The sequence below is a fragment of the Notechis scutatus genome, chromosome 4, assembly GCF_049901735.1.
Source record: "Notechis scutatus isolate UNSWTSFEM ecotype Mainland chromosome 4, rNotScu1.2, whole genome shotgun sequence".
NCBI lineage: Eukaryota > Metazoa > Chordata > Lepidosauria > Squamata > Elapidae > Notechis > Notechis scutatus.
The window spans coordinates 13,537,771-13,561,409 of NC_142012.1; the positions used below are offsets into that span (position 1 = coordinate 13,537,771).

General features: G+C 43.8%; 1 protein-coding gene across 7 annotated transcripts in view; it reads right to left on the reverse strand.

Annotated features, from left to right (window-relative positions):
• Nucleotides 1-23,639, reverse strand: part of WDFY3 (WD repeat and FYVE domain containing 3) — a 182,410-nt gene that overhangs the window by 113,721 nt on the left and 45,050 nt on the right. For all 7 annotated transcript variants that reach the window (XM_026683686.2, XM_087962815.1, XM_087962813.1 and 4 more), the window contains exons 2-6: nt 13,703-13,913; nt 7,223-7,346; nt 5,735-5,844; nt 4,260-4,421; nt 2,323-2,515 (exon numbers count right to left, since the gene is read on the reverse strand). In XM_026683686.2, the coding sequence (XP_026539471.1) occupies nt 2,323-2,515; nt 4,260-4,421; nt 5,735-5,844; nt 7,223-7,346; nt 13,703-13,882 (769 nt within the window). In that variant the 5' untranslated portion in view covers nt 13,883-13,913. The remainder of the gene's footprint in view (nt 1-2,322; nt 2,516-4,259; nt 4,422-5,734; nt 5,845-7,222; nt 7,347-13,702; nt 13,914-23,639) is intronic.

The window sequence follows — 23,639 nt, forward strand, 5'->3', positions numbered from 1 at the left end:
TGAATAACCTCTGTGATTCATATGGAGGCAAATTCTCCGCTGCAAAGCTGGAAAACATTTCCTTCAAAGATTGTAACCTTCCAACAGTTGCTTCGTTTTCAGAAAGAAGTGTGCTCTGCTCCCACAAAAATGCTTTCAAACACCTAGAGAGCACAGAGCAGTGTCCCTAAACGATTCACTGAAGCAGGGACGAATGTGGGCAAAATCGTTTCCTCGTTAAAGTAAAAAATTAAAAATGGCTCTCAGGGGAAATGGATCTGACTGAAAATCATCACCCTATCTCTGAGGGGAACCGTAAATGGTGGGGTTTGCCAGCATAATTGAGCTAGGGGCAACAGCCAAATTTCATGGTCAACAGGCACAGGTCCAATTTTGCTAAGGCTCGATGGATTTGTTCATTAATGCTGACAAATCTTCAGGAAGGAACAATCGGTGGTTGGAGGGGAAATAGATTACTGAGAGCTTTCTGAAATTGCCTTGTGAGATGGTGAGGGGAAACAAGCGCCTATCTGGAAATGAAAAGGGGAAAAAAATCCAGCCCAAAATAGTAGTAAGACAGATTTTCAGAAAGGGGAAATGCTAAACCTTTGGAATGGAACAACAACACAAACTCAAACTGTAGGCACTCACATAGGAAATAGTGAAGTATATTCTCTGGGAGCAAAACATCATAATAAAAGTAGCCATCTCACTTTAATGCATTTCCCTTTCTGTGGCTTCTTGGGAGCTCTGGAGACTTATGCTAAATTACCTGTCATCAGCTCAAGAGATTGAAGGTCCAGATGGTAGATGGACTATCAGGAGGGTCATTTTTTTTTTATCAGGAGGTGATAATAGCATCGTCGGTACAAAATATAAAGTGAAAAAAAAATTATGGCTGGTATGGCCACCATTAAACAATTAAGATGACTGATGATCCATCCCAATGCATCTTTGGGGATAGGCAACAGACATATGGGGAGCCATAGAAGAAAGATATATCCTTCAGAAAGCACATTCCAGGATCTGCCCTGGTCCAAAACCTGTAGCATAATATACTCCTGAGTGTTGAAAAGAGTGTGATTACCACATCACCTAAAAATCATCAGGCTGCAGGAGAACCATTTCTAAAGTATGGATCCATTACGGTACTTAGGAACTAAGAGCCTGGAGGAAATGGCAGCACTTGTAATTGACATGCTCCATCAGCTGGACCTCAGAACAGAAAACCATGCTCATGGTGTCCACGTATTCCACTGAGTGGGAAGATTAGGGAAGTGGGTCTACTATGTATGGGCTGCTTACAGAGCTACTGTAGTCACTGCCATATACTCTGTAGGCCTAGCACAGGGGTGTCAAACTCAAGGCCTGTAGGCCGGATCCGGTCCACAAGGTGCTTAGATGTGGCCCGCGGGACCATCCTGGAAACAGCGAAGGATTGGCCCACGGTGCTTCTGCCAGCAAAAATGGAGCTCACGGCCCTCCCGAGCTCCGTTTTCACTGGCGGAGGGTTGCGGGAGGCCATTGCAGCCAAAAATGGAGCTCAGGAGCCCATTTTCACTGGCAGAGTGCTTGAGCCACTACAGGCATCCCCGACAAGAGTGACGTCGAGTTGGCCATGCCCACCCAGCTCACCAAGGTCAAACACAACCTGATGCGGCCCTCAATAAAATTGAAGTTGACACCCCTGGCCTAGCATAATGAGTGGAATCCATCTTCTGAGAGATTTTCTTGTACTATCTGTGATTGTGCTATATGTAACCATTTTGAAACAGGTGACAGACCCTGGGAGGGCTCCGGAGGCTCTATGGAAACCAAAATGGGCCCATTTCTGGCCTTCCCGAACTTTCAGGAAGCCCATTTTTTGCCCTCCCGGAGCCCATGTGCACATCCTGCAGTTACCTGAATCCAAAATGGGCCATGTGGGGACTCCTGGGAGGGGAGGGGTGGGAGGAACCAGCCAGGAGTGGGTTTGGGGGTTCTCCGAACTGCACAGAAACGTAGCTAGGGGCTCTCCTGCAAACCCCAAGCAGCCTATCCCTGGTTCAAGTCCCAATTTAGACACAAAGCCAGTTGCGTAGCCTTGAGCCAGTCACCTTCTCACAGCCCTTGGCATAGGGGCAACGGCAAACCACTTTTGAAAAACCTTGACAAGAAAACTGCAGGACTTCTCTGGGAAGTCTCTTGAGAATCGGACCCAATTGGACAGAAGGAGAAGAAAATCATTCCTATGTGTTACCTATTAAATAGAAATATTGTCCTCCTTTGTTCAAAACCAAGGCAATTCCACCTTTATGTATTCATCCCACCTGATTTCCTTAGCTGTACAAAAGGAACACCAACCGTGAATGTACTTCACTACGTTGACGCTAAGGCCGTGACGTGATATAGTCATCAGGACTTCCCCTGCACTCTTCCTCCAAGGCAGGTTGTAGGGAGGGCACCACGAGGTTATTGCACTGAAAAGAAGCTGGAGGTCATCCTTTTGGGCCAGCTCTTCTGCTGGGGACACAAAACTGCACAGCTTCACTAAGATCTGAAAGAAAAGGCAACAAAACACCCTTGAAAAAGGCTGAATGCCACACAAGTAAAAGAATGACAGAGCTGGAAGAGACCTTGAAGGTCTTCTACTCCAACGCACTGCTCAAGCAGGAGATGCGATACCATTTCAGACAAGTGGCTGTCTAGTCTCTTCTTAGAAGCCTCCAGTGATGGAGCACCCACAGCACCTGAAGGCAAAGCTGTTCCACTGGTTAACTGTCCTGTCAGGAAATTTCTCCTTAGTTCTCGGTTGCTTCTCTCCTTGATTAGTTTCCATCCATTGCTCCTTGTTCTGACCTCAAGTGTTTTTGAAAATAGCTTGACTTCCTCTTCTTTGTGGCAGCCCCTCAGATATTGGAGCACGGTTATCATGTCACCCCTAGTCCTTCTTTTCATTGAAGCAGACATACTCAATTCACTTAACAGGTTTTCTTCACTGATTACTATTTGTAAGTATTTATTACCATTTAAAGAACATTCCATTCCCAACCCATCTTCTGGTTTCTAATTTACCCATTCATTTAAATGGTTTTTTTTAATGTTTTAAAATGCTTATCCTTGTTTTTATGCTGTTGTAAACTACACAGGTTAACCAGATTGTGAGATTTGTCAATTTAATAAATAAATAAACTGCGTACAAAATAGGTAGCTGTGAACAATTCCTTGGAGCAAGTTCATTATTAAACAAAATGATGTAGCCCCCTTTAGCTTATCATAAAACAGCACTCATATGCCACTGTATTTGTGATGACCAGGGGCATGGCACAAAGGCAACACAGTCAGATAAACGATAAGAGTCCCTTTATTATCTCCAACTTTGCTCCCAATGTCCAGGTTACCTTCTGGCTGGAGAAAAACTCTCTCAGGAACAGCCTTTGACTGCAGAAAATTAAGTCCAAAACATGAGCAACACAAACTGTAACTTAAAGTCCAAAGAAGCCAAACTGAAGTAATTAGTTTGGCAGGGCAGGAGCAAGAATTTCAGACTTGAAGGCACGGCAAAACTCACACAGTTGGGAAGACGGCAGGAACACAGATAAGCCACGACAACACAGGATAAAGTCACCTTTGCTCCCAGCAGCCTGCCTTTCTTATCAACTGTCTTCCCAGCTGTGGCTAATGAAGGGAATCAGGGCCCTTTCTTCCCCCGTAAGCCATGCAACCCATGTTGCTCTCTTCTCCATTCCTCCTTGTGTGCCCTGGGGTGAAGAGAGGGTGGTCCTGGTTCTTCTTCTGAACTCCCTTTCCCTCACGCCCCTGCTCTGCCCAGCTGGACTTTGCCCTTCCCCAGCCTCCTCCACAGCCAATGGAGCCACACTCCCTATCCCTATCCCTATTGGGCATGACAGTATTCTTAGTGGCATTTCTATTCTCAATAACCAGTTTGCTTGTGTGTGTGTGTGTGTGTGCGCGCGCGCGCATGCACACACACACAACCGTGAAGAACCTTTAAATTCTTAGGCCTTTGAAATTGAAGAAGACATGTACTATCCTTAGAGGTCAGAAAGGAATTTTACACACACACACACACACACACACACACACACACACATCAAATCAGTGTCAACTCTTAGTGATCACGCAGATAGTCTCTATGGTTATCTGACCCAAGCTGGTTTTTCATTTTAACACGCACTGCCTGCAGCCCTGAAAATATTCTAAACAGCCGCTATCCTCCAACCCAATTTCTTTGTAAAGAAATTTTGTTTCAAATGTATTGTCGCTGCCGTGCACTTTACCTGCACAAATACTTTCTGCAACAGCGCCCTTCGCTCTGCTAGAGGCAATTCATTCTGGGCTCCTCCGGCCACCTCAGGCACATGTGGAAGGTCAAAAAACAGATAGAGACATTTCACAAGTGTGGAAGGCACTGACATAGTTGTCATGCAGTCCACGGTTTTCTGGGGAGAAAACAGCAAAGAACACTTTTAAGTCAACCTCACATGCAATTTATTCTTCATCTGCTCTTTTACATGTTTGCAAACAAAAACATTCTAATTATGTAGAAAGATAAACATTCACAACCTGTGCGTAGGTTAGGTAAACTGCAAGCTTAATTTATCTCAACTATAGGCAATCCTCGACTTATGACCAATTGCTTAAAGTTATGTTGGACCCCTCCTAAAGCTACTTACGACACAATTTTGAAGTTACAATGTCTGCACCCTCCATGGTCGCCTGATCGCATCTGGGGCACTTGGCAACCAGTTGACCTTTATGGTTATTTGCAGTATCCTGCAGTTGCATAACTGTGATTTTCAATGTTTTTTTGCAAGTGGTTACAACTTGTCCTCTGAGTTCTGGCAGTCCCAGTTCCCCTATGGTCATGTGATCACAATCAGGGCACATTGGTAACCAGTTTGCATTTATGGTAAGTTGCAGCGCCCACAATCCTGCAATTGTCATTTGCAAATTTTCCTCCTGGCTTCTCCAAAAAGACAAGGGGAAGCTGCCAGAAAAGACTGCAAGTTGCTTAGGGAAAACCTCACCTACTTGTGCAAGCTTTGCCAACTGCTTTGTGCTAGCAATGCACCAGCCGTTTGGGTGCATTCCGCAACCTGTATCTTTTCCCCAACCCTCATATTGCATGTCTCACACACACCTTGCGCCCCCTTCCCAATCCTCACTGCACTTTTCCTGCAACCCCTCTCTCCCTCCCTAATCCAGCAACAGCCATATACTTGCCTGATGGCTTGGGAGTGGCAATTTCCTGATTGCTTCCCCAATGATACTGATTGTGGGAAGCTGTCAAGAAGTTGCCTTGTCTAACAACTGATAAACTCAGTTAATGATGGCAACCAGGACAGAAGGGATTGCCACTGCTAGACAATTCAATTGCACTCTACAACTCCATCACCTAGCGATGGCAATTCTGGTTTCAATTGCTGTTTTAAGTTGAGGATTACCTGCATTATATAAAAAATTAAGTGGTTGTAGTGTATAATTCACCCTTTTTTAACTATGCATTTATTGTATAATGGTTTAATTCACAATTATATTGTAAAAAATACACTTTTCCAGATACTTCATATAAGGTACAGTTATTTGCATCACCCCATCTTCCAATCCCCAAATTTGCATTTATATCTATGTTCATCCAAATGAGGCGGTTCTGGTAACTTTACAATATAAAGGTGAGGCATTCACGAGTTAAGAAATAGGACACTTCAAAGATTTATTGCCAGATATCACTTGCTGTTCATTAAGAACTCACCTGTCCAGATGAAGCTAACAGGTTAATTGTAGTAAGCAACATCCAACCTCTACTGGCTTCTTCGCTCTGATTGATTTCTAGAAACTGGACTATGGCACGACTCGCAGCTTCTAAAACGCAGAGGAGAAAAAGAAGAAAAATCAACACACAATCCATCTAACTCCATTTATTTTAAGGTGTCAAAATTCCTCACATTTGCATACAATGCCCTGATTGCAGTCCTCACTTCGTGACTGCCCTGTTTAGCAATCCAAGCTATAATGGTGCCGAAAAAGTAATTTTATGATCAATCCTCACACTGATGACTGTCACAGTATCTCCACGTTTGCATGATCAAGATTCAGGCACTTCCCAACCACAGAATATTTACAACCATTGCAGTATCCTGCGGTTATGTGATCATCACTTGCACAGTTGTTACACAACTAGCATAGGAAAATCAAAACGCCAGCAGTAAAATCCCATGTGATGGTCACATGATCATCATCTTCTTTTAACGACCCCATAATCCCTTGCGGGGTGGAGTCTGGGCAACTGAATGGACCTGAGTGCTTATTGGCTGGATGCCCTTCCTGTCACCAATGCGGAGTTTTGTTCAGCAGATATATTCTCACTGTGGCCAGAGAGAAAAATATTTGTCTCTACCTAGGATCGAACTAAGTGGTCATGTGATGCGTCATTTAATTATTGTGTGGTTTGTGATGGACTTGCTGGTCTCAACTGTGATTGTTAAGGAAGGAATAATAGTACAGGTAGTCCTCGACTTACAACAGTTCATTTAGTGACCATTCAGTTACAATGGCACTGAAAAAAGTGAGTTATGACCGTTTTTCACAGTTACAACCTTTGCAACATCCCCAGTATCGTGCGATCAAAATTCAGATGCTTGCCAGCTGGTTCATGCTTATGACCGTTGCCGTGTCCCAAGGTCATGGGATCCACTTTTGCAACCTTCCGACTAGTAAAGTCAACGGAGAAGCCGGATTCACTTTACAACTGTGTGACTAACTTATCGACTGCAGTGATTCACTTAACAACAGTGGCAAGAAAGGTAGCAAAATGGGGCAAAGCTCACTTAACAAAGATCTCACTTAGCAACAGAAATTTTGGGGTCAATTTTCGCCTTGCTCCAGGAATTGGCAGAAATGTGGGAGCGTTTGGGGGAAAGTTGGAGCAATAAAGGGGTGTTTTGAACTATCACCTGACTGTTGCCTTCGTGTCCTGCCTGAAGGGGTGTTCTTCTTTTTCAATGGAAAAAGTATGTGGGTTTATTTGGTCATCTCCACACATTTTTCTTGATAGCAATTTTAAAAAAATAAGCTTGCCAGTCTACACTATATACCTGGACTTTCTCAGTTGTCTCCCATCCAGCTGTTAACAAGTTCTCACTGTGCTTAGCTTTTGGTGTATTAAGGGCTATTTAGGCTAGTATCTGCTGTAGTTTACCTACAGAAAATGAGTAATGACGGTAGAAATTCAAGCATTTACCTGTGGACTTATTAGAAGCTCTCCGACGAATTTCAGTTACCATTAATCGTGAAACTTGTGTTGTGAACTGAAGGAGATCTGAAAACTTTTCTATCATTGTACTCGGAGGAGCATTTCCAAATACCTGCAGAGAGGTGAAAAATGACTAAGTAACATGCATAAATCGAAGTTCAAATGAACATGACACAAACAGGAAAATGTACAGTTTAACAACATGGTTTTAGCATTATTATTGCAAAATTTCAATTAATGAGCTGTGGTGGCGCAGTGGTTAGAGTGCAGTATTGCAGGCTGACTCTGCTCACTGCCAGGAGTTCGATCCTGACTGACTCAAGCTTGACTCAGACTTCCACCCTTCCGAGGTCAGTTAAAATGAGGACCCAGATTGTTGGCAATACCCTGACTCTGCAAACTGCTTCGAGAGAGCTGTAAAGCATTATGAAGTGATATATAAATCTCTGCACTATTGCTAAGGAAAGATTCTTTTGCTTATGTTCCAATATAGTCACACATATAATCCTTAAACGTTAATACACAAAAGTAGAGCTTTGTTCTGCATTATAGATCATAACCTCTTCTGCTCACTGTGTTCTGGTCACTTTTTATATGTTTTTTTTTCTCCTTTTTAATTTTAAGATCAGACAGTTGTCAGACAGTCGGTGACCTTGAAATTTGAATGAATTATTAAATAAATAATGACGAAATGAAAAATAGCCACATGTATAAAAGCTTTCCTCTAAGCCAGTTCTAAATATTGTTTTGGGTAAAAGGAGAGAAATCTGAGAATCGTAAATAAACAAAGAGAGAAGAGTTTTTTGGCAACGTTTTTGCTATTATTTCTGTGTAACAATTAAGGCTTTCTTGTTCTTGTACTTTTTCCTAAATTCCTCAGCAAAGGTGACCTTAGACATGATTTATATTATTACTCCCAATCCTTAGATCCCCTATTTTTGAGAAAAAGTGTACCACTGATGTTAATTCCATAACGAAGAGCCAAAAGAATTTTCCTCCATGAAGATTAAGATGTCTTCATTTATTTATTTGACTTATATAGCCATGACCTGAAAACCCTGGGCATTTCAACAACAATTAATTGGGGGCGGGGAAACCCTCTACCAATCAAAACTCTTGGCACCCCAGGACAATGATTTCCCATGTATCAACTTTCTACCTTGTTGGGCTCCAACTTTGTTCTACCCTAACCCTTGCAAAAAAGAATGCAGGTAGTGTCATGGCCCCTTCATAGCCCAGGTCTGAAGAGGCAAGAGGATATGGAGCTGGAGCCGACAGAGGGTGTGGGCGCAGTCCCTGTGGCCCCTGAGGAATGACCTGGGAATCAGGCCTTGGAAGAGTAGGCAGGGAGGAAGAGAGGGTGCAGGCGGACTGAGGAAGCGAGGGAGAGATGGAAAGGGTAGGCAGCACAGCAGAGGAGCACCGGAGCTCCAGAGATGAGCAAATGCTTCTCCCACCCGATCCCTAAGTGTGGAGAATGGAGAGGAGGCAGAGTCAGCGCAGGATGACCCGACTACTCGGGAGGAGGGCGCCCCGTCCCTCCTCATGAGGACCACCTGGAGTGTAGCATTTAAGGAGACGCCGTGGGGAAGAGCTTTTGTTGAGAACAAGTATTATATTTTGTATAAATAATAAACTTGTCCAACCTGGCCCAGGATGGCCTTGTCGCCTGTGCCCACCCCAACCTTGGCAAGAGCCAAAGCAGGCGGCGCCCAGGGCAACGAGGCTTTGATCTTTTGCCCTTGCCCCCATGCCGCTGAACTTCCCTTGCCACCAACCCCCCGACCGCTGCAGTTGCCTGAAACCTGCCCGTGCCCCACGCCCGCCGCTCCGCCGTGCTTCGCCGCGCTGCTTCTGCCCCTGCCCCTACCCCAGGTGCCCTGCCCGGGCCCAGAGGCTTTGGCGACTGGGGCCCCGCAAAAATTGGTAAAGATCCTGGATAAATTCAGTCAGATTTCAAAAAAAACACAACCCGGGGGATAATGCCTGCCCCGCCCGCAATTGAGCCGCGTCCCGGCAACTTTAAATTCGACTGACATGCTTCTCCTGGCAAACCCCATGCTTGCTTGCACACAGATGCAACACTGCGCGCTGCCTTCTGCAGGAAGCGGGCAAGGCAGGCGCGCAAGGGACGAGGTGGTGGGGGAGGAGAGAGAGAGAGAGAAACCAGGCACGCCGAAGTCAAGAGCTCCCGCACCAGACCAGCCTGACAACCCCCTCCCTCCACATCCCGCCAAGTCAGACCCAACGTCTCCTAGTCCCGAAGATTGCCCGCTTTTCCATCGCCGCCACCCAGCCCGGGAGATGACGGAGAGGGGCGGGCGGGGGGAGAGGAGAAACAAAGCGCTCGGCTCCCTCTTCTCACTCACCCCGAGCTTCCTGCTGCGGATTTTCACATAGCCTTGCTTGACTATGTCGTTAAAGTTGGAGGCCATGGCCAGAACCAGCTTACCCCGCCGCCGCCTCTTCTACCGCCGCCGCCGCCCCGCCGCAGCCGCTTCTGCCCCCGCCCCCCACCTCTGCCCCCCACCCTGCCGCCGCCCCCCAACCCGGCAAAATAAATAATAAATAATTTTTATAAATAATAATTTTTATAAACAATAAGTAATTTTAATAAATAATTAATAATAAATAATAAAAATAATTTATAATTTATAATTTGTTATATAATTTTATAATATAATTATTTTATAACAATTTATTATATATGCGTCCCAAACCAAATTTTAATCTTCTAATGTGGCCCAGGGAAGGTGAAAGGTTGGACACCCCTGATGTAGGACACAGCACTAAAATCCAGCTTCAACAGAGAGAATGCTTGAAAGGAATCTGAGGGCAATTCTGCCCCAATCTAATACTCCATAACTTAAGTCGAGGCTATATTATCTTCTATGATTTTATCTCCAAAAATGGAGAGGCATGCATTCTGTACAAATAGAGTGTGGGGGCCAGGCAAAATCCCCACTGATCCCACAAAGAGGAAACAACATCACAACTGTTAGTGGATCTTATGTATTATATTCCACCTATTGGGACTGCAAGCCAGCTTTGTCTTTTCTTTGTGGAACAGAACAGAAGATAAAACACTAACCAGGGACAAAAATTATCCAATGCATGAGACGGTAAAATCCACTTATTTGATTTTGGGGAAATTACAGCCTGCATAAGATTAATACAGATATATGTTCTTGTATAGCCAAGAAATTTTTTAGTTATTTATCAATCAGTGCTTTCATGGAGCTCAGCCATTAATTTTTAAAGAGTATGCTTGGTGCCTTTATATAACCATTAGCAGAAAGCCAAAGGGTGCACCAGAATTGCACATAGTACTTGATTTTCTAAGCAGAGAGAAATCTGCACTGAATGGGTGGCATGGGTTATGTAACCCAAAATGTAGCATATGCTCCTGATTATTACAATCAGATATCTATTACTCCCATTAAATGAGTTTTGAAGTAAATAAAAAAATAAAACCGAACATTCATTATTTATGCCACCTTGTTTCCACAGAGACGTAAAACCTGATTTAAATCATTTTGCCTCATAACAACTGAACGAAATCAAGGAAATATTTGAGAATAAGATGAGCAAGAAACATCTCTATAAAGAATTCTATGAATAAACTATGAAAACGCAGTTCATCCCATACCGTGCTTCTTAGAAAATAAGATTGAGTCTTATTTTCTTTGAGACTTGAAAATAAGCACTTAGGCTTATTTTCAAGGCCGTCTTACTTTTCTTGAGGTACAACAGGCCAGACTTGGTGAGCTGGACGCGTTGTGGAAGCACCGTCGCCTCCATTCCGAACCTTCAGTGTTTGGAATGGAGGCTTTTTGGAGAACGGAAGGAAAATGGGGAAGGGGGAATTTTCCTGCCTGCCATCCTTTCCTCAGTCTGTGCCGAGCTTGAGGAATAGATGACAGGCAGGCAAATCCCCCCTCCCCATTTTCTTCCCTTTTGCCAAAAAGCCTCCTGCGAGCCTCCCAAAGAGAGGGAAAAAGCAAAGCAGCTGGCCGCTGAGCTGCTGGCTTCGGGGAAGCGGCCCAACAAGCAGAAGCGCTGCGCCCAGAAAGGGAAGGGAAAAAGCAGTATTTGCGCTGCCCCGAGGGGCCAGCGAGCTGCAGCCGGACAGTTGTCCCCCCTGCACCCGTACCACCACTCGTAAAAAGTCTCACTCACTTGAGACTTTCAAGAAGAGATTGGACTGCCATTTGTCAGAAATGGTGTAGGGTCTCCCGCTTGGGCAGGGGGGTGGACTAGATGACCTACAAGGTCCCTTCGAACTCTGATTATCTGTTATCTGTGCTGACCATCCCCATCCCCCCGGGGTTTATTTTCAGGGGAGAGGTAATATTAGCCCCACCAAAAAAAAATTGGGGTTAGGCTTATTATTGGGTTGAGTCCTGTTTTTGGAGAAACATGGTATATGCCAGTTTGGTCTAGTAAGGCACCAGTCTAGAAATCAAGAGATTTATAAGTTCTAGTCTTGCCTTAGGCATGAAAACCAGTTGGGTGACCATGAGCCAGTCACTCTCTCTGAACCCAACCCACCTCACAGGGTTATTGAGAGGAAAACAGGAGGTGGAAGGAGCATTAATATTTTTGAGTTATTATAAGGCTAATAAAAGAGGGATAAAAATCTAATAAATAAAATAAATAATGGGCACAATTTGTTGAACGCTTACTAAAAATCAGAAAACAGATGGAGAACTGGTAGAAAAAATAATAAAGGCGGCGTATGGTCTGTGGGAGAAGCACATGCTTTTATATAGCTACTTGATATAGAAGTGAGAGTTTTATGAGAGGGAAAGAAAAAAAACTCTAAATTGAATAGGGTGGCAATGAAGCATACTTGCTAAATGAAGAGGAGGTAAGGTCAAAAACAAACAGGAGCTGAAGGAATATGAATTGAATATAAACAAGTAAACACAGTAAAAGATGTACGTTCCTGTTATTTGGTAATATGAATATGACACTCCAAATTGCGAAACAAATATTTGAAGGAAGAATGCATGTAAGAGAGGGGAAGACTCAGAAATTCACAGAACTGTAAGCTATTTAAAGATCAAACATTGTGTGAATTAACATGAGGATGTAAAAGAAGCAAGAATATTTACCGAGGCAAAATAGGAAGTTATATTTAATTTTGTTACACCGACTATACAATTAGGTAGACTTTGATTATATACTGACAACCCACCATTAATTGTAATATTTTATCTGGACATAATAAAAGCATTCATATTGAAAAGTGTTGGTGTAAACTAGACTTAACCAGATTTCCTTTCTTCTACTATTACCTCCAGTTTATTTGCTTTACCAGTTCTTATTTGCATAATGTTGTTTATTCTAAAAAGAAACAGAATGATGAGCATGTATGTACTCACTTATGCTGAATATTAAAAATGATGAAAAACACTACTTAATAAAGGACAAAGGATCCCTCAAAACACTACTGAAAAAGCAAAGTTTCTTCTATTTATTTGATTTATATCCTGCCCTTTACTCAGGAGCTACAAAGGTTTACTGTAAACAGTTAAATTTGTGAATAAGACTGAGTTCAACGGTTATTAAAAATTATTTTTTAAAAATGAAAATTTAAGGTGATTTTCTATGTTTATTTTGATTTGATTTGCAGGAAATTTTGTTATTAATCATCCACAATATCCATTACTCATCCTGTATTTCACTCTGTCAATATCCATTTTCCACTTCTTCTTATGTTTTTTCCAATTCTTGTAGACAAGGAGAAAGCTATCTGAACACACTAAAGTGGTCACAACCAATACAAATTTAAACTCATTTCCCAGATAATTGTTCCAAAAGTGTTTTCTTCAAGAGGCAACTGGACTTCGGGTTTTTTGAAAGACGTTTCGCTTCTTGGGTGAGAAGCAAATCGTCTTCAAAGAAAAACCTCTTGAAAAAGCACCTTTGGGACAACCATGACCTAGATTACTGAGAATCTCCAAAGACATTCACAGATAACTGTTTTCACATTAGTACTTTGAAGTTCATTTTCATAACAGAAAATGGAAAAAAGGGAAATAGAGTCAGAGAGTAATTTATGTCCTATTTAGGAGAGAGAGAGAGGGAGAGGGAGGGAGGGAGGGAGGGAGAGAGAGAGAGAGAGAGAGAGAGAGAGAGAGAGAGAGAGAGAGAGAGAGAGAGAGAGAGAGAGAGAACTAGGTGGGTGGATGGATGGATAAAGATTGATGGATAGGGAGGAAGGGAGGGAGGGAGAGAGTGGGAAGGAGGGAGAGAGGGAGAGGTGATAGAATGTATGTGTAGCATTTCAGCGTACCTATCAATGTCTGAGAAACATTTATTTTTGTCTTACAAGTGATCTGTGGGAATCCACTTCCATTACAGGTGGGCTGCTCAGAGGAAATTGACAACGTGCAATGCTGGAAATTTAAAACTTGCAATGTTTCATCACGTGCCTAAAAAACATACTCAAAAAAGCCTTACCCTGTTAAAAACTGGTAGCATCATGTAAAGCTTCTCTTCCTGTTCCTTTTGAGTCATATGCCGAGGGGGGTGACACAATTCTGTAAACAGCCTGCGTAGATGCATTAATCCTAGAGCGTTATCTTGAGGGCTGCATTCCTCTTGCCGAGGTCGACCCATTATTCTTTTTACCATATTCATCTTTGCTTCTTTCTGAAAGATCCCTTTGATCCTATTGAGGAAAAACAGGAATAAATTAAAAATAATGTTTTTTAAAAAAATATAAACTCAACCCCTCCATTTGATTATACACATCACAAGGAGCACTTAGAAACCTATTGTAGTAGAGATGGAACATAGCAATTATTATGACTGATCACGGAGTACGTGCTCTAAACTACCGTGTTTCTCACAAAATAAGGCTGGGCCTTATTTTTTTTTGACCCCGGAAAAAATGGCTAGGCCATCTTTTCAGGGGTGACTTAATTCCCCCCCCTTGCATCCTCGGGTGGGCGGGCAGTGACAGCTTGGATGTTGACTTCGGCGTTGGTGGGGCACTTCGTATCGGGAGACCTTCCGCCACCGTTGCTTTCCCTTCTCCCTCGCTGCTGCGGCATTTAGAGCAACGCTGTGGCGTTTGGCACAGCCACGTGCGGCCAGCCAGGGCTCCTCCCTGCAACCAGAGCCTGGTGGAGACACTTGGCTTCAGGCGCTCCTGTCACCGCCTTCCCTTTGCCTTCGAAGGCAAAGCCAATTCTTTTAAAAACGACACCCTACTACCGGTATGACAAAGCCTCCCCTGCCCAAGAGGGCAGCCCAACCCCACGTGGAGAGGCAAATCTCTCGGGGCCGCAGCGCAGGATCGGCCCACCCTGGGTGAAGCACCCAGCCGCCATCCCTGCCTGGCACCAGGCAGAGCGCGAAGAGCTTCGCCTGGGGCGCCCAGCACAGCTGACAGGTGGGCCCTCCTACCCGGCGGCGGAGCTCTCACCAAGGCAGCGAGTGCCTCCCCGCTGGGCCCTCCGCTCATCCCGCCAGAGCCGTGCGGGCTGGGCAGAGCCAGGAAAGCAAGCCGCGGGTGCACGCCCGCCTGCCAAGCAAAAGAGCTGGGCTGACCTGAGCTTGGCTTCCTTCCCAAGTCCCTCCAGCACGAACCTGAAGGGGCCACCGGGAGAGGCTGCCCGAGGCAGTGATAGCACCCACCCGTCCGCAGACAGGGAGGTGAGGTAATGGCAGCGCTGCTTCCCTGGCCGGCAGAGAGAGCCGGAAGCCGCCCGTCCTTTCTACCCCTCGCCCAGCCCGTCCCCGTCCCCAAGCATCTCCAAATGCGCCAGCAGCTCCAAATGCTGCAACAGAACGGGCATCAGGCAGAGGTGCTGACTCGGCGGGGCTCAGATCGGAGGAGTACGCGGCACAGGCCGTCGCCTTGCCTCCCTGTCCACGGATGGGTGGGCACTATCACTGCCTCGGGCGGCCTCTCCCAGTGGCCCCTTCGGGTTCAGGCTGGAGGGACTTGGGAAGGAAGCCAAGCTTGGGTCAGCCCGGCTCTTTCGCTTGGCAGGCGGGCGCACACCCGTGGCTTGCTTTCCCAGCTCTGCCCAACCCGCACGGCTCTGGCACGGTCCTGACGGAATGAACAGAGGTGGGCACCCCAGGCGAAGCTCTTCGCGCTCTGCCCGGCGCCAGGCAGGGATGGCGACTGGGTGCTTCTCCCGGGGTGGGCCGATCCTGCGCTGCAGCCCCAGGAGATTCGCCTCTCCACGTGGGGTTGGGCTGCCCTCTCGGGCAGGGGAGGCTTTGTCATACCGGTAGTAGGGTGTCATTTTTAAAAGAATTGGCTTTGCCTTCGAAGGCGAAGGGAAGGCGGCGACAGGAGCGCCTGAAGCAGAGTGTCTCTACCAGGCTCTGGTTGCAGGGAGGAGCCCTGGCTGGCCACACGTGGCTGCACCAAACGCCATGGCATTGCTCTAAACGCTGTGGCAGCAAGGGAGAAGGGAAAGCAATGGTGGCGGAAGGTCTCCCGATACTAAGTGCCCCACCAACGCCAAAGTCAGCGCAGGCAACACCATATCCGGGTGTGCAACAAAAGTACTTCCTAACGGCAAGCCCCCCCTGCCATTCCCCCCCCCATTTCGCATGTTTAATATAGGCCTTAATTTGGGGGGAAGGGCTTAATTTGATTTTATGCCAATAAAACATGCTGGGCCTTCCTATTGGTGGAGGCCGTATTGTTGGAGAAACAGGGTAGCTGAAGTTTTGAACAGTCTTTAAGGGCAGCCCCATATACAGCAAGTGACACTGTTGCTAAAGGTGACAATGGAATGAGCAATTAGTGAATACTGTGTGCATTCTGTTGCAAGTAAGACCTCAACTAAACACCAACCAAAAAGCCAACACCAACCAAAGCTGTCCAAACGTTTTCCAGGCCACAGTCTCAATCTACTCCCAAAGGAGCTATGAGTCCAAGACTCCTGAATTGGAGATGTTCTGAAATGTGGAACAAACCCTGGAAAGAGATGGGGCCATTTGCCAAAGCGACACTTTTGCCCATATGAGGGGGAAGCCAAGCAAGAGAGACCTAAAACAATTCCTTGCTACAATAATCAAGTGTAAGTTGAATGAGTAAACCCTTTTGACAGTTTTTTCAGGATCCTGTTTCAATACTCTACTAACAATAATGGTATTGCCTGAAGTGGATCTTTTTACCTCAATTTAGCTCCAACAAACAGCTGGACAGTCAGCCTGTTCTTTCTAGGAAAGCAGAATTCTGCAAAGAATCAAAGGTGACTTCTGAATCAACAATCAGTCTTATTTGGGTTGAGTGACAACCTTTTCCCCCAATCCAATTCTGAGAGCGTCTAGACCTGCAGTCGCCTACCAGTAGGCCACGGCCCACTGGTGGGCCGTGAGAAAATTTTGGTGGGCTGCAGAGAAATCTCATCCCCAGAGCATACACACCCCCAAAGCAATTAATCCAGGCTGCGCAGAAACACAAGGCTGCCTCCCCGCCTACTCACTCCTTACCCAGCAAACTTGCCTGCTAATTGCCATTTTCCCTTTTTCTGACCCTGTTCTGCTGTGCTGGGAGATTTAGATTAGCTAGGAAGCAGGAAATGGTTGGATTTCTTGCTTCTAGCTAGTCTTTAGATCTTCGGCTCTGCTTTTAAGCACAGCCGAACCTCTCTTAGGACTGAAGGTTCATTATTCAATGCAGACTCACGGCAAGCAAATTTGAGAGACTGAGCTAGCTGATGGCAGATAGATAGATCACTGAATGATTTTGTGAGCAACTCAATCTGCCTGCCTGCTTTGCCTGATTTTGGGTAAAAATTGCTCTTTTTTAATAAAAAAAATTCAATATTTACATACATGGTGTGTTGTGAGTTAATTTTGTGAGTTTGCTTGCTAGCAAATTTTATGGGACAGACTCAGGCAGCAGATTGCAGAAAGGTAGATCTCTGAATGAATCTGTGATTCTGTGAGCAACTCAATTTACCTGCCTGCTTTGCCTGATTTGGGGTAAAAGTTGCTCTGTTTTTTTAATAAAAAATTCAATATTTATATAAATATTCATAATATTTACACACAAGCCATACCTAGCCAGTCACATGACCACCAAGACACACCCACAAATTAGGCCATGCCCACAGAACTGGTTAGTGGTCCCTGGGGTTTAAAATTATGAGCTTGGTGGTCCCTGAGGTCCTCAATTTTTGCTCGCAATGGCCTCCTGCATCTCTCCGCAAATAAAAACAGAAACTCAGTAGGCTGCGTGTGGCCCTCACAAGCTCCGTTTTTGGCCATGATGGCCTCCTTCAGCCCTCTTCCAGCGAAAATGGAACTCGGGAGGGGGGCTCCCTTTTCACGGAGACCGTTTTTGCTGGCAGAGCACACGGGCCACAGGCGCCTCCGACATGAGTGACCATGCCCAACCTGTCCATGCTGGTCAAGATGGCCATACTCATCCTGGCCACACCCACCCTAGCCTTGAGGTCAAACACAACCCTGATGCGGCCCTCAATGAAATCGAGTTTGACACCCCTTCTCTAGACTCTGGGTCATGGCTTCCACTCCATCTCCCAACAGGACTGGAAAAGAAATGTATAACTAGGCATTATCTGCATATTAATGATTCCTCATCCTGAATAGTAGGTCTATTCTCCCAGTGGTTTCATACAGATGTTAAATGCAATAGGTGTCAGGCACAAAAGCTCAGGTCTGCAAGTGAAGGTACAATTAAACTCATGCATATAAATTTGCAATTCTTAATAACTTGCTTATACAAAACAAAAATACAAAAGCTTTCCTTCTATGCAGAAGTGAAAGTGTGTATATCATCAGCATATAAAAGCATAAATATTGGCCATATTTAGTTAACAATGAGCAATGACAATGCCTCTTTGGAGATGGGATGGCCCCAAATTTTGAGAAAGAGAGAAGTAAAAAAATCCAGCTCTTCTCTTTGAACAGGAATTTGTAATAGTTTGGAACGTACTTAACTGCAGCACACAACCTATTTTTAAGTGAAGTGAGCAGACAGTTAAAATATCAAGGCTACACATGACCTGGACACAGATTCTTTATTTAAATAAAAGCGCCAAAGTTCCAAAGAGGATTGTTTTAATCTCCAGTATAGCTTGACCCTAAAGCAGAGGTGTCAAACTCGATTTCATTGAGGGCCGCATCAAGGTTGTGGTTGACCTTTTTAAGTGAAACATTTTTAAGTGAGATTTGCCCCTTTTTATAATCTTTATTGCCACAGTTGTTAAGTGAAGCCATAGTAAGTGAATCACTGCAGCTGACAAGTTAGTAACCCAATTGTTAAGTGAATCTGTCTTCCCCAATCACATAACCTAGGGCTGTGATGGTGAACCTATGGCATGCGTGCCAGAAATGTCACACAGAGCCATCTGCCAGCACATGAGCCGTCGCCCCAGCTCAGTTCCACTGCGCATGCGCGCACGCGTCCCACCAGACAGCTGATTTTCGGGTATCTGCCGTGCATGCGTGGGGGGGCGAGGCACTTGTGGGAGATGTACGCGCATGCGCAAAGGGGGCGAGAGCACGGGAGGGTCGCACACGTATGCACAGAAAGCGGGAGGAGCATGGGGAGCACGCACATGTGCAGGGGGTTGGGGGGAGCACGGGAGGGTTGCATGCGCAGGGGGAGCGCAGGGGGTCATGTGTGCATTGCATTATGCGTGCAGGCGTACGTGCGCACTTTCAGCACACGACGACAAAAAGATTAGCCATCACTGACCTAGGGACACAGCAATGGTCATAAGTATGAACCAGTTGCCAAGCCTCTGAATTTTGATCGCATGATCATGGGGTTGTTATAAAAGTCATGTGAAAAATGGTCATATAACCTGTAAACTACTTTTCCATTTTTTTCAATTAAAATAATTAAAATGTGAGAATTGCTGGCGACTAATTATTATTGGGCAATCATAATGAATACAGTTTTTTCCACTTTTGTTATTTATATAGTTAGTGACATTAGAACAGGGGTGTCAAACTCGTGGTGTCACATTGTCATCACGTGACATATTGCTAATTTCCCCCTTTGCTAAAAGCAGGGGGTGGGCGTGGCCAGCGCATGACATGTCTGGCCCGCAGGCCATGAGTTTGACACCCCTGCATTAGAATAAAGTGATTTGGGGAAGACCTAGACATTGATATTGGCTTTGTCTAAGTCAAGGGTCTTCAAACTTGGCAAGTTTAAGACTTGTGGACTTCAACTCCCAGAATTCCTGAACTAACATGACTGGAGGAAGAATTCTGGGAGTTGAAGTTCACAACTTAAAGCTGCCAAGTTTGAAGACCCCTGGTTTAAGTGGTTGAGTCTGCAATTTAACAAATACTTTCTACAAAAGGTTCAAAAAAAGATACCAACGATCAGAAATGCATTCTTGACTTGCTGCAAAGATCAAAGCATTTGTTGACCCCTAAATAAAAACAGTTATTCAAGTTAAAGAGATTGTTGTTCTTTCTGTACTATGTAAATCTTTCTGCCATGACTCAGCTAGTACTGCCCAAAAAGAGAAAGAATTTTTAGTTTTAGATCTGGAAATATCACTGTGGGAAGGGTGCAACCATACTTCCCTCTTTCTATTAGGAAGTTAGGGGAAGTTAGAGAACTCGGAAGAGAGTTCTGGTAACTGTTTCCACAGCAGGGGTGTCAAACTCAAGGCCCGCGGGCTGGATCCAGCCCATGAGGTGCTGAAATCTGGCCCACGAGGTCGGCCTGGAAATAGCAAAGGACCTCCCCACGGTGTCTCCGGCAACCAAAATGGAGAGCAGGGGGAGTACACGCGGCCCCCACATCGTCTGTTTTTGGTCAGTCTGGATGGCCTCCTGTTATCCTTTGCTGTCCAAAATGGGCCATGCAGAAGCCACACACACACACACACACCCATGCCCGGTTTTGGGCAGCAGCGTGCTGAAGGAAGTGTCCGTCCTGTCCTCCCCTCCCCCATACCCAGCCCCACGGAGGAAAACTACAGTGCTGATCCAGCCCTCAAAGAAATCCAGTTTGACACCCTTACTCTATAGCTCTGAAATGCTGTATGGGATTTCTTTGGTTTTGGTCCACATACAATATTAGCCAAAACATGGATTAGCCTAAAATACTGGCTAGCCAAAACACGGATTAGTTTGAAACACTGGTATAGTTTAACACTAGTGCTCTGTATACATATAGTACGGCCTCAACATTATTTTCATCAATTAGACAACCGCAGGTATTATGCAAACTTAAAGAAGCTATTCTCGTGTTTATCTTACACTGACCTCACCTGACAAATATTTTTTTCTTATAACATGCTAACAATAAACATGTTATGAAAGAAAAGGTTCCTTGACTCCTGTCATTGTGTAACACTAGTCGTATAGGATAGGAAGAAGACGGCTCAGTTAAGCACATTTCAAAACTGGAAATAACTGTTCTGAATGTAAGAAAAAGGCATCTGCTGATCTGATATGTTTATTCTACCTTTGCTAGGGGAAAGCTTGCTTCCTTTTTTAGACAGATTGCCCAATGAGTAAAAAGCCCTCAATGTGGGATGCTAAGTAATTTTTGCGGACCTGGAACACAAAATATAAGCTTCCTGTTTTGTTTTTTCTTACGCAAATTCTCCAATCATGTATAAAATTGTGTTCCACCAAAATGTAGGTGGAACATAGGTCAAAACATTTCTTTCCATTTCATGCAGGCATAAATACTGTAGATCAGGGGGTGTCAAACTGGATTTCTCTGAGGGCCAGATCATCATTGTAGCTCTCTGTGGGCCGGGGGGGGAGCAGGGGGGAGATGGGATGGAGTAACCTGTAGTAACCTGCTGGACAAAATAGGGTGCAGGGCCCGTTTTTGGCCAATAGAGTGCTGCTGGAGGCCGGGGAGGCCAAAAATGGGCCACACAGGGGCAACATGTGGTCCCCCCGCACCACATTTTGGCATCACAGACCAGTCCTTTGATATTTCCAGGCCAGCCCCAGGGACCTTAAGTTTGACACTCCTGCTGTAAATTCATGGCCTTGCCTACACATAGTTCTCAACTCTCAACTTATGACCACAACTGAGCCCAAAATATATGTGGTTAAGTGAGACATTTGTTACGTGAGTTTTTGCCCCATTTTACGAACTTTCTTGCCAGGTTTGTTAAATGAATCCCTGAAGTTGTTACGTTAGGAATAAGGTTGTTTAGTGAAGCTGGCTTCCCCATTGACCTTGCTTGTCGGAAGGTGTGCTGACCCAAACCTGATTCCAAGAAAGCAATCACAAGACAAAGGCAGCAGTATAATCTGTTTAAGTTTCAGCTAAGAATCCTATTTCTTCACAGGTAAAAGGCTGCTTCCACCTAAGTATCTCCAACAAGAAAGAGCCTTGCCAAGTTTTTGCAAGGCTGCCAAAAAACAACAGATAAGAAATAGTTTACAAGAGTCTTCAAATACCAACTGTAATGTCCATGAGGTTGAGTTCAAAATTTCTTTGCCTTCTGCAAAGAAGGTTAATTTCACAGCTGGCCTTTCTTTATCTTCTTCTTTTTTAAATAAAGTTTTATTTGGGTTTTCACACATACAAAATACAAGTAAAACATCTTTTTTGAAAATAGCATGGTCCCAGGTTGAACTTCTTTTTCAGACACAAACTCAATTTGATGCTTCTTTTTGTATTCTATTCCATATCTTATACTATTTTACATTGTCTATATAGTTTTTCCCCTCTTTTAATCTTCTCAATTTTATTTTGATTATCTCATCTCAATTCAAATCATTATATTGTCTGTTCTGTTTCAATTTCATATTATCTTTTCTCATTAAACAAATTTTCTCCTGTAGTTACTAATTGGAGTATGACACCTTTATATCTTTTAAGTACATCCATTCAACTCTTATTTAAACTTCAATATATACCTTAAGGTTATGACCTTCAATATAATACATAATACATAACTTCCAATCCAATTCTGCTTGGTACATTCTTATAATACACACTATATTCTTTAAAAAAAAAAGATTGTAAATATATGTAATTATAAACCCTCATTCCATTCCAGTTCAGTTCTATCATTAATAATCATTAAAATCTTAACATCTTTAACACTTCTTTTCAATTAAATATCATACTTCCTTAAAAACACATATAATCTCCATAATTTGTTCCCTTATTTCTCTTCACATATGTTTTATAAATCATTAAATATACCTTTTATTACATTTATTTATTAACAAGCATTCCACTGAATTACGATAGCTATTTTATCAGACATTTTAATCATACATTGTTTCATATTTTCTAAAATTATTTCTGTTTCTAATATAACCATACTATCTTATGTACCTTTGCAGAATCCCTTTTCCATTAAATTTTCACCCATTATCTCTAAATAGGCCCTGTTTCTCTATATTTTGTTTCTGTCCTTTATGACTTCGTTTTCTTTCTTTCTTCCCTCTCATCTTCTCCCTCCCCTTTTTACCCCCTTGTCTCTCTACTTCTAATTCTCTCTTCTGCATTTCCCTCTTCTGTTGCTTTCTGATTTTATACTTATTTTTCACTCTATTTTTGGGGGAGTTGTTTTTCCCAATCTTAAACTTTCCATTCTCTTTCCCCCTTACTCCCCCCCATCTAAGATTACTTGTTCATTAAAGATGGCTTCTTCTTTGTCGCAATCTTCTTGTTCTGCAGGCATTTCTTGTTGTTTCTCATAATTCCAAATCTCCATTTCTAAAAACTGAAATACTGAAGCCAAAAGAACCTCTCCTTCTTGTGCATCTTCTCTGTATTTTTAAAGTTCCATTTTCAGTTCTTCTAAAAGTGGAGCCATTTTAAACAGTTTTAAACAACCACCCGATTGATTTTAGTCATTCAAAACAATAACCAAGAAACCAGAAATCATCAAGTAATCCAGATAGTCCTGAGTTATATCTTATTTCTTTTTCGACTTTCTCTTCCTGGGGTTTTTGTTGTGATATTTCAGTTAGAATGTACCTTTTGGAAGGCTTGTTGAGATTTTGCTGTAAGTTCTTTTTTAATTCCAGGCAGTCTCCTCCCTTCCAGATCCTTCCCTTTTATTCTTTTTCTCTCTCCTCTCCTGTTTTCAAAAGCTTTTAATTATCCAGAAATCTTTATTATCCCTTTGACTTTTTATTTTCAGCATTAAATGCCTATTGATGTCAAAGTAGATTTTTTTTTCCAATTTCTTACTTAAGTTTCTTAGCTGTCAGTAGAAGAAAAGGAGAAAAAAAACTCAAATCTTTTCCCTTTTCTCTCTCCTTCACAGCTTAAAAATCTTCTTAGGGAACAATGTTATTGTTTTTTACTAGTTTCAATTCCAGGGTACCTTATTTGTTGCTTTTGCTGTTTGACCCGGTCAACCAAAACTTTCTCCTCTTATCTTCCTCCTGCACATTCTATTCCGATCAAGTTCTTCTTTCTGGTGGCCATTTCTGACCACCG